Raw genomic sequence first — 10531 nt, 5'->3', positions numbered from 1 at the left:
CTGATGAGTTTCATCTGGCTTGATCGATAGATATAACTGAGTATCATCTGCATAACAATGAAAGCTTATGGAATGTTTCCTGATAATATTGCCTAAAGGAAGCATATATAAAGTGAAGAGGATTGGTCCGAGGACAGATCCTTGAGGAACTCCATGACTAACTTTGGCATGCATGGAGGACTCATCGTTAACATGTACAAACTGAAATCGATCTGATAAATAGGACTTAAACCAGCTTAGAGCGGTTCCTTTAATGCCAATGAAATATTCCAGTCTCTGCAATAGGATCTGATGGTCAGTGGTATCAAATGCAGCACTAAGATCTAATAAAACCAGTACAGAGACAAGTCCTTTGTCTGATGCAATAAGGAGGTCGTTAGTAATTTTCACCAGTGCTGTCTCTGTGCTCTGTTACTGACTATAACAATAATTTTAATGTTTAATACCAAATAAGAGTAAAATCACATTAATCCTGATGTTAGCAACATGCAATGAAAGTTACTTTATTAACAGTAGATGCTAATACAAGGTTTTAGTTACCCAAGATTATAAAAAACATTTTGCTAGCCTGAATTGCCACTTTGTCCATTACATAACTTAGGTAACTTCCAAATAAATACATTAATAATTTAACTCAACTGCCTCAGGCCGGGAACACTACCAAAGCGCGATTATACCACAGTTTGGATGTGACCGCTGATTTTCAAGCCAATGTTCAGCCTGTGCTGGTCACTCAAAATAGGGCAGGGTACCATTGGACTTGGAAAGTTTAACAATTGTATTACTCCTTAGTTGTTACTAGATGATACCAAATTTTATTTACCTGCAGGGGTCTCCTGTAATTGAAGGAGTGGCAAGATTTACCTGAGCTGCTCAGCATTTCTGATCGTCCATTGGCCATTTCGGTTTTGACGAATTTAAGTTGCACTTACAACGGCTTACCAGAGGGTGGCAGTGTATGGCATGACGCACTAGCGTCCACTGTGTTGGCTGATGTGCAACTACACCATAAGAACCTCTGCCAATACAAGTAAACAGCTTTTGAATAGCTGTCCACTGTTCTAAATGAAGGCGGGATACGTCACAGACAAAACTTAAAATGCTATTTTGTGGGGTCTTTATTGTCTTTTCTAACTATGGGGTCTTTAACATAGCAATGCCCCAACAAAAACAGGGAAGAAGGCTGCTAGGCCGCTTTTTTTATTAAAACAAAGCTGATATGGCCATATTTAAAGATTTGCGTCTTAAGTAGGAAAGAGTAGGCTTGGAGCCAAATGTCACAGACAGAGTGGGGAAGTGGCAAGAGACAGACTAAACTGCTTCATAGGTTATCTCGTAGTGTGAGGGGAGTGTCAGACAAAACAGTATTATGATTTTATCAAACATGTTTCATTTTTGCGAGTGGAAACAGGGCAAAGTGTGAACGTGATACTTGAGTTTCAGCTGATTAATGAATATAGCAACCTGTCCAGGGTGGACCAGAACATTAGCATTGCTGCTTTTAAGCCATTCCTATGACTTTATGTGCAAACTACATGTCCCATTATGATTAACAGCTACTGTATGAAGATTAACTTTGAGTTTAGCTTGGTTGTTTGATATAGTGAGTTAACGTAGTGCTGAGATTGTTGGTCTATGTGAGGCCCTAAGCAATATTTGACCATGCCCCTGGCTTATGCTTGGGGCCAGCTATGCTGCAACTCATCACAAATGATATGCTCATTACAGAGGGAGCAATACTAGATCTGAGAAGACATCAGTCCTGTATTTTAAAGTTAATGACACCGTAATGAAATGTGTTCTTAGCTACAGTACTAATCCTGTTTCACCTCTGTGGATCTCCAGCTATACATTGAAATTAAAATGTCACTTTAGCAGGTTTGTTTGACCTCCTAGAGAGAACTAAAAATGATAATGCAGTGTGTAATTACTTTTTTGCATAATTTCTCAGTGGCAATAAGTCAGTATTTATCAATTAAATGTTTATTCTTTATCATCAAAGCGTCTCTGTTTTTAATTAGATGATGAGAGAAGCCATCTAAACAAGGAGTACTGCTGTCAAATAAAAAAGGCTTCAATCCCACTGCTGCATTGTAGACAAAAACTGGATGTCCTATCAAAGATAACATTAATTAAATGCCACTTTCACCAGTGCTTTTTTACATCTATGTGTCATTATAATAAATGTGTTTTATGGTTCACCAAAACTGTTTTCATCAAGTCTACACGTTTTTAATAAAGATTGACACAACAAATATTACTGTTGTAGAATATCTGAATATACTGCTATTAATGCCGTAGGATGTTGTGTCCCTACTTAATTTCCATTAATAATGCCTGTTAGTCACTAACATGGAGAGAGTAGATTTGATCCTCTTTTAATTGGAGGCATGTTATATGCACTGGAGCTGTGCTAATATCAAATATCGCTGTTAAGTTGTTATTGTATGGCTAAACTGTCTCTGTGTAACAGGTGTCGCCCAAGTGCTGAACAGGCTCGATGGGCAACCCTTCGATGACGCAGACCAGCGTCTCTTCGAGGTATTACACTTGCTTCTATATCTTTTCAACATACAGTAGCCTATAAGTTCTGCCCTTGAGTATGTCTGCTTTTTTATTCTTTTCTTAGGCGTTTGTGATCTTTTGCGGACTGGGCATCAACAACACCATCATGTACGACCAGGTGAAGAAGTCTTGGGCCAAGCAGTCTGTGGCTTTGGATGTAAGAAAACAACATCCCATTTGATTCCCTGCCTCATATCCAAATTTGGGAATGAAAATAAGCAATTTCTTCCATGTTTAGAACAATAAATCTTTTTATCCGCTTACATTTGCAAAAACATTACTATGCAAACTGTGCAGCTCCAGAGTGTTGACTCAAGTTGATTCTGCACTGCTCCTGCTTTATACTTTTTAGTTTCCTTTTGTCGTGCCTGTATGCTCATTGTGTTTATGTTAGCCTCGTGCCCTCCCTTGGATGATTTTTCCTTGTGTGTCCTGTCTGTTCTTCTATTCCATTAGCTATAATGGTATCTTTATTTTCCTTTTCCAGTCAACATATGCTCTGTGCTGAACCATTGACCCAGAAGTCAGTGTAAACAACGGCTGTTGCATGGCTAATATAAAAACTCTTCTTATTCTCTCAGGGGTCTTTGTGCTTGGCTCCTTTTTTAGTCTCATATTTCCACAAGAATGTACACATGGAAAGAAAAGTGCTGATCTCTCTTTGTAGATAACCTTCTCACAAAGGTTTTATTGAAAATTAATGAGAGGCAGAGAAAAGCAATCCCTCATCTGCCTTGCAGTATGTAGCCATTCAGCACTAGTCAGCCTTTGCAGTATGTCCTTAGATTACAACAGGGAGCTTTCAGGTGCATTATAGTAGTTAGCACTACTTGGTTTCAAGATAGGAGAAGCAGAAAATTGAGAGATAGAGCATTTAAAGGAGAGGCACAGAATGAACTAATATGTAGATGCATTGCTTCTGGCAGCACTGAATAAACATGAGCGTTTATGATCAAATAAGCAACTGCAAGTCTGTGCGTGGTATTTCTCTCAGGAAATGAAGGGAACATGGCGATGGAATCAGGGCTGACATTGCTGCTCTTGTAGATTGTTCTAGGGGCGAGTGTTAACCTCATCTGGAAGTGTGCAGTATTTTCAAGCTGTAGCCACAGTTGTGCATGTCCTAGAGCCCTACTGGTTATTTTAATGATTTGAAAAATACAGCGATACTGTGTCATTATTTTGCAGGTTCTTTCTTACCATGCCACTTGCTCCAAGACTGAAGTTGACAAATTCAAGGTAACAGATATTCAATATTTCTCTCAGTGCTTACAGTAGTCGGAGGACTTAGTTTTTTAAACTCTGAGCGCGACACAGATATTAAAGTCACAACACACGTGAGACATTGCTTGTTCTTAAAACCTTGTCCTTTAACTGTAGTAACATAGCTGTAAACCCTTTCATGCATCAATTATGACAGCCTCTGTCAGGATTTTTTTTCCTGTGTGTTTTTATTGCTCTTTAGGCAGGAAAAAGAAAATTAGATTATTTTTTTCTAAATAAACATTTTCAAGGAATTTTTTTACATGGACAACATTCGCATAAGTTTTCAACTGAAGAAATATGTAATTAACAAACCAATGAATTATATGATATAGTATGTGAAAACTATATTTTTAATGCTGTTAAACTAATGTGGTCACATATTTTAACATATTCTAATACTGTTTAATGCAATGCAGAAAAATTTAAACTCACGTCGGAATTCTCAGACTCTCTCTTCCTCAGCATCCTCAGCTCCACTATCACTGCTGCTAGCATTTGGTGATTCTCCTATTTCTGGCAGCCATTCATCATTACTTGATTCTGATCGAATTTGCTCCACTATCCTGAATGCCTTTATATTACTCACTACAAAAAATATAGACACTAAATGTTACTCACATAATGGAACTAATCTGCACAAAATATTGTTTTTGTTACAAAAACTGCAAGTTTTACATTGATTTACATCCAGAAAAGTTATTGCACATGACATATTTTTAAGAAAAATAAAGTCTCAGTAATAATTAATTGTAGTTGAAATATAGCCAGAGATGTATAATGTCCAGTTTAGTGGACAGATGATTAATGATAATTTCCTCCAAACATAAAATCAATACTTGGAAAGTTTAACAATTGTATTACTCCTTAGTTGTTACTAGATGTTACCAAATTTTAATTTTTTTTTTTTTAATTTAAGTTGCACTTACAACGGCTTACCAGAGGGTGGCAGTATATGGCATGACGCACTAGCGTCCACTGTGTTGGTTGATACGCAACTATACCATAAGAACCTCTGCCAATACAAGTAAACAGCTTTTGAATAGCTGTCCGCTGTTCTAAATGAAGGCGGGATACGTCACAGACAAAACTTAAAATGCTATTTTGTGGGGTCTTTATTGTCTTTTCTAACTATGGGGTCTTTAACATAGAAATGCACAAATATAAGTATACATAGAGTTTATAGAAAATGTAAATGTTTTAAAGGAGTAAAATGCATTCAACAAGCACCTGAAAATAGTCCCCAACAAATGTGCTGTTTACTCCTGCTCTAGTAAGGTTTGCTTAAAATGATGTTTCCCAGCGGTTTTAGGAAAAAAACTAAACTTTTATTATTAAAAAGAAGCTGATATAGCCATTTTTAGAGATTTGCATCTTAAATAGAAAAGAGTAGGCTTGGAGCCGAGTGTCACAGACAGAGTGGGGAAGTGACAAGAGACAGACTAAATTGCTTCATTGGTTTTGGTCTTTTCATGGGATTTGTTGAAAAAGATAAATCCAACCTTTTCCTTTAAACAAACCCTGTAAACCGATACAAGACCATGACCAAGACCATGTTATTTCTGTTATTGAGTATATTTTCCTTTAAACAATATTACAAATGTTGCTAAAAGGCTAACTGCAGCTCTGAGTAACTGTGTTCTTTTCCACAAAGTAGAGGATATGGGATGACAAGTCCTCATACCTCAATGACAAAGTAGGTCATTGTCTTAAAAGGACCCATATGAACATTTTCTGATCTGGTGTTTTCAGGTGAGGACAGTTTACACATTGGAGTGTACCTCGGAGTGTATTACAATTTGTTATTATCGGGTTTGCTCTGGTGGTGCTGGTAACTGCTGTAATATAATTTCATTGTTTTTTAGATGTATTCCTTAATGTTTAGGCTTTATATATTAACAATATTAAAGTCTTGTTATGATTCTGCTAAACCCTTTCATTTAACAAAAGTATGATGCAAGGCAACAGCAGGAGATTTCTCTGATGGCTAAAATGTTTATGGGAAAGTAAAATCTTGGAGATTTACCTCATAATGCATTTGTTTTGCTCACAGGACCTTTGATTAAGCTATGCTTTTCTAATTAAACGACAATCCCTTATTAACTTTAATGGGAAAGAAAACATCTATGGCAACAGAGAGGTATTATTGGCAGCCTGTCTTCTAGATTTCATTTTCCAGTTTTTCCAAAGAACAAGCATAAATATGGGCCAAGAATTCCCCACTGAAAATAAACTAATTGTGGTATTTGAAATGGATTACTCCAATAAATAGTCAATCATTCTAAATGAATTATTTAAAAAGATGAAAATATCTACATTTTTAATTGGCATGACATTTCTGAAATATAGATATGACCTATTTTCCTGCACTTTCATGTGCAGGATTTCCCCCTGTGGCCATTGCAGCAAAGTAGGAACCCTGTTTTCCAGTCTGCTCATATGATCTTTCACACACCCCCATCCAGTGACGCGCTATGCTTCCTGCCTTTCCCCTACTTTCTTTCATAACTGCTCTACATATGGAGCCTTGAGTACACTTGACTGGGATTCCACCAGAGTGCAAATGGCAGCGACAAACAAACCTGGCTGACATTTCATAACCCGGGGCTGTGAATTAAGAGAGAGAGAGAGAGAGAGGAGAATACCTGATGCCCTGACATGCAAACATTTGTGAGGGAAACATGGTGCTCTGGTGGCTGTAAGAGAGGAGAGAGAAAAGAGAAACACAGGTGCACTGAAACTATAACACAGATTGGTTAGAGAGCTTTGACTTATTGGAAAGAGACGCAAGTTAGAAATTGTCATATTATAAATGCTGACCTGAGGCAGAAAAGACATATCAGATCATTGTGCTCATTAGACCACATCGGAGACAGAAGACATTGACGCTTCAGTATCAGTGTGGTTAATTGGAATCACGTTTGTTTTTGTTTGAATAATAATATTGGAAAAAAAACAGCTGATGATTACTACTGCACACCTACGTTTGTCAATGAGCTCTGAAAGACAACAACAGTGAAATCTTTCGGTATAGATTTCTCATTAATCTTAACCCTCTCTCCGAATGAGTACTCAGAGTCTTAATTAGCATGTCATTATATGTATCATCTGAAAATGGCACAGCATCCTCTGACCTCTCCAGCCTCTTCTGCTCTGCAAAATCATATTCTCATGTTCTCTTTCCTCCTTAATGTTTTCTCCCGCCATGATGAAACAGGCTGCTAACATTCCTCTGGTTTGCGAGATGGGCATAGATAAGCTCTCCTTTGACGATTTCTCTCTGGACGTTGACGCCATGATAACGGCTGCTCTGAGAATGTTTATGGAGTTGGGAATGGTGCAGAAATTTAAGATAGACTATGAGGTGAGGCTGCTGACTTTCTTTATCTGTTTTCCTTTGGATACTTGACTGAATTTGCTCAAAACACTGTTCCATAATGTATCCTCATGACAACTGCTGACCCATGTGCTCATCTCTGTCTCTCTGTATTACCCTCCAGACACTGTGCAGATGGCTGCTGACTGTCAGAAAGAACTACAGAATGGTTCTCTATCACAACTGGAGACATGCCTTCAACGTCTGCCAGTGCATGTTTGCCATGCTAACGGTAAAGATCATGCTGCTATAACTGTAGATAATGAGATCATTTTTTAGTCAGAGACACTTAAGGAAGTGACGATTTATAGAAAATGTTCCTTAACGAGTTTTTATATTAGCCAACCTCCCTAAATAAACACATAGAATAGAATAGATTTTGGGACAGAAGTAGGAAGTTAGCACTGGTGTAAAGCAACCAAGTAGTTTACTCAAGTACTGTACTTACGTTCAATTCAGAGGTTTAGAGGTTGTTAGCAGTTCCACAAAACAGAGATTACCCCTCTAAACATCTCAGATGATTTTATTTAAAGAGGTCATTATATTTATTGGCTTTTTCCATCTCCTTTATTGTGTTATATGTCTTTTTTGTGCATGTAATCGATTTGCAGAGTGAAAAATCCCAAAGTCCTCACAAAGAGAGTTCCCATCTTCTAACAGAAAACACTGCTTTGAACTGCCTGAAAACAGCTTGTTTATAGTCCAGCCTTTTCTTCTGCTTTCTGGTGATGTCACAAGAAAACACGCGTCATAGTGCCTAGCGGCCAGTTGGACACGCCCTCAAAAATACCGGTAGAAAACACACTGAGCTGGAGCACACAGTGATGTCCGCCTGCTGTATCTCCTTTCCCTTCCAAACATTAGCTACCTTCCCATTGTCCCAGTCAATGGACATAAAGTTCTTACCGTGATGTAGAGACAGTATACAAATAAAACTTTACGGATGAAAGACAACCTTGTTACAAATTAACAACTCACCACTCTTGACTAAGTCTATGTTGCTAAGCTGGTATGGGGAACATACAGCCTACACCTGAACCGAAGCCATGTTTACCGGCTTCTCACGACCCGCCCTACTCTGCTTCTGATTGGCTAGAAGTCCTTAACTAGGAACTGCGCATGTGCTACTCCCAACAAAGATCTTGTAGAAGTTAGATGCATCACTACATAGCTAAAACGAATCGTTCAACACACAGGGTGAAAAGAGGAGCTGTGCCAATGTGCAGTATGAAAAAAAATATGGTGTTTTTTGAAAATGAAACCATGTAAACCTATTCTGGAGAAACACCTACATAAAATGATGAATCTGATAATGAGCACAATATGACCACTTTAAATAATTGTTTGATGCTGAAGGATTTTACATATATCTGAGAAAATTCTAATTGTGTGCCACTCCTCCATCCCACAACCCCACAGATCAGTCAAAGTAATTTTTCTTGCAGAACCAGAACTTTTACATTTGATACTTTAAGCACATTAGCCTGATAATGCTTTCACCAATGTGGGATTGCGAATGAAGCACTTTTATTTATAATAGAGTACCTTGACATTGTTGTATTGGTACTTTAACTTAAGTAAAGGATCTTAATACTTCTTCTGCCTCTGAAGGTTGGGGTGGTGGACGGCATGAAGATATCAGAGGAAAAATGAGATACCTGCATGAATATTATTGGACGTTACTAGTCAGCTAGTTGCCTAGCAGCTGATGAATGAGCCAATGATTGTGAAGCATGAATGAAGCCTGACTTCTGTGCTGGTTGAAATCTTATTATTATTATGTACATGATACATTTCTGTTTGACTTGGGTTGAAATTGATGAGATTCAAATTACGGTTCATTGTACTAATAATACAAACAGCCAACTCTGTGCAGAGCCAAAGCAGAGATGTTTGTTTGAATAGAGACCCCAAGAGAATTACTTCATGTGGTTCCAGGACACCTTTACTTTATCAGGTCCTTGGGGCAACACACACTCACACACACATGCGTGCTCTTACACAAACACCACAGTGTAGTTCATTAATCAAGCATAGCGTTAAAGCATGGTGTCCCATCTGAATTGATTATTGGCAGAGGGAAATGAAATAGTAGTATGTAAGCTGTTCTGGGCCCCTCCACTCTCATGCCATGTGTTTTAATGAGTGGGCTGAGGGCCGAGCTATCTTTGCCGCTATCCCCACAATGACCTATAGTGACTCACTCAGCACATGGCCTCCAGAAACCATTCATCTGAGCCATAAAGCTCCCTGTGTGACTGTGTTACTGCAGTCCCAAAGCTATCAAGAGAGATACTGTTTTTAAGGATGATGCTGCTGTTTCATTTTTATTCAGGCCTCAAAGTTTCATAGAGAAAAGAGAATAATGAGTTTGTTTGTTTTCTCATTGGCCTCCTCTCTTTTGTGACAATCAGACGGCGGGCTTCCAGGAGACTCTGACAGAGGTGGAGATCTTCGCTCTTATTGTAGGTTGTGTGTGCCATGACTTGGACCACAGGGGCACCAACAATGCTTTTCAGGCCAAGTAATTGTACCTGCTTTATCTCTCTGTCTCTGCCATACACCCACTCACACACATAAACATGCTCCCTCCTGCACACTGTTTATAGAGTATTTTCCCACCTGCAGCAGTCTGAGGTAGTCCATCCCAGATCAGCAAGAGTCAAGTGGCAAGTTGTGTAAGGCTTATATAAGGGTCTGCTCAACGACTGTTAACACTGCTGACTCTGAGCACATTTCGATCAGCAGCTAAAATCGCTATTAAATTGCGTGTTCTCACAAAGTTATTATAGTGACGTGAACCTGAAAACAAGATGAAAGAAAGACATAGTCGTGGGCTACTGCTGGTTTAAAGGAATTTGGCTTTTAAGACTTTTAAGTTCTCGAAATGGCAGTGCTGTGATGAATAAAAATAGTTTGAGTTTGTTTTAGAATTGTTCGTTATTTTGAGCTAAATGGTCTGAATTGAAATGACTGTTGACTCGGCTAGTGCTAAATTAGTTTAGGGTGACAGATGACAAAGGAGGTAATGAAGCTCTTGTAGCCAATAAGGCCGATTTTCCCAGGAAACACATATGAACACATCAAAATTGGAGCCTTTAGCTTACTGGCCATGGCAATGTGTTTTGTCTTCATCAGAGGGTGCACTGTAGCTATAGTTGAGGATGTATTGGAAAAAGAAATACAGTTTAAAAGCATTTATGATTTTGTTTGTTTTAGACAGCAACACGTGCTTCAAAAATATGCAAAAACATCTTAAAATCGCCACCTGTACCACGAACATGTAACAGTTTTCTAGTTTTCGTTCTGCGCTCCAACAATTTTAAG

The 10531-nt window shown here is 38.4% G+C and overlaps 1 protein-coding gene and 1 long non-coding RNA gene across 2 annotated transcripts in view; one reads left to right on the top strand and one right to left on the bottom strand.

Moving 5' to 3' along the window:
* pde11a (phosphodiesterase 11a) overlaps positions 1-10531 on the top strand; it is a 37697-nt gene that overhangs the window by 15932 nt on the left and 11234 nt on the right. Inside the window, exons 8-13 of the mRNA XM_046054200.1 lie at positions 2474-2541; positions 2630-2722; positions 3754-3804; positions 7046-7192; positions 7329-7436; positions 9619-9728. Of these exons, the coding sequence (XP_045910156.1) occupies positions 2474-2541; positions 2630-2722; positions 3754-3804; positions 7046-7192; positions 7329-7436; positions 9619-9728 (577 nt within the window). The remainder of the gene's footprint in view (positions 1-2473; positions 2542-2629; positions 2723-3753; positions 3805-7045; positions 7193-7328; positions 7437-9618; positions 9729-10531) is intronic.
* On the bottom strand, positions 4161-6728 carry LOC123973855. Its single transcript, XR_006825713.1, has 3 exons — positions 6649-6728; positions 6474-6524; positions 4161-4416 (listed from the first exon to the last, which is right to left on the bottom strand). It is a non-coding gene; the product is annotated as an uncharacterized LOC123973855 (long non-coding RNA).

This window comes from Micropterus dolomieu, linkage group LG07 (assembly GCF_021292245.1).
Source record: "Micropterus dolomieu isolate WLL.071019.BEF.003 ecotype Adirondacks linkage group LG07, ASM2129224v1, whole genome shotgun sequence".
Lineage (NCBI taxonomy): Eukaryota > Metazoa > Chordata > Actinopteri > Centrarchiformes > Centrarchidae > Micropterus > Micropterus dolomieu.
The sequence above is the reverse complement of the archived record's forward strand: the minus strand, read 5'-3'. Positions and strand labels throughout refer to the sequence as shown.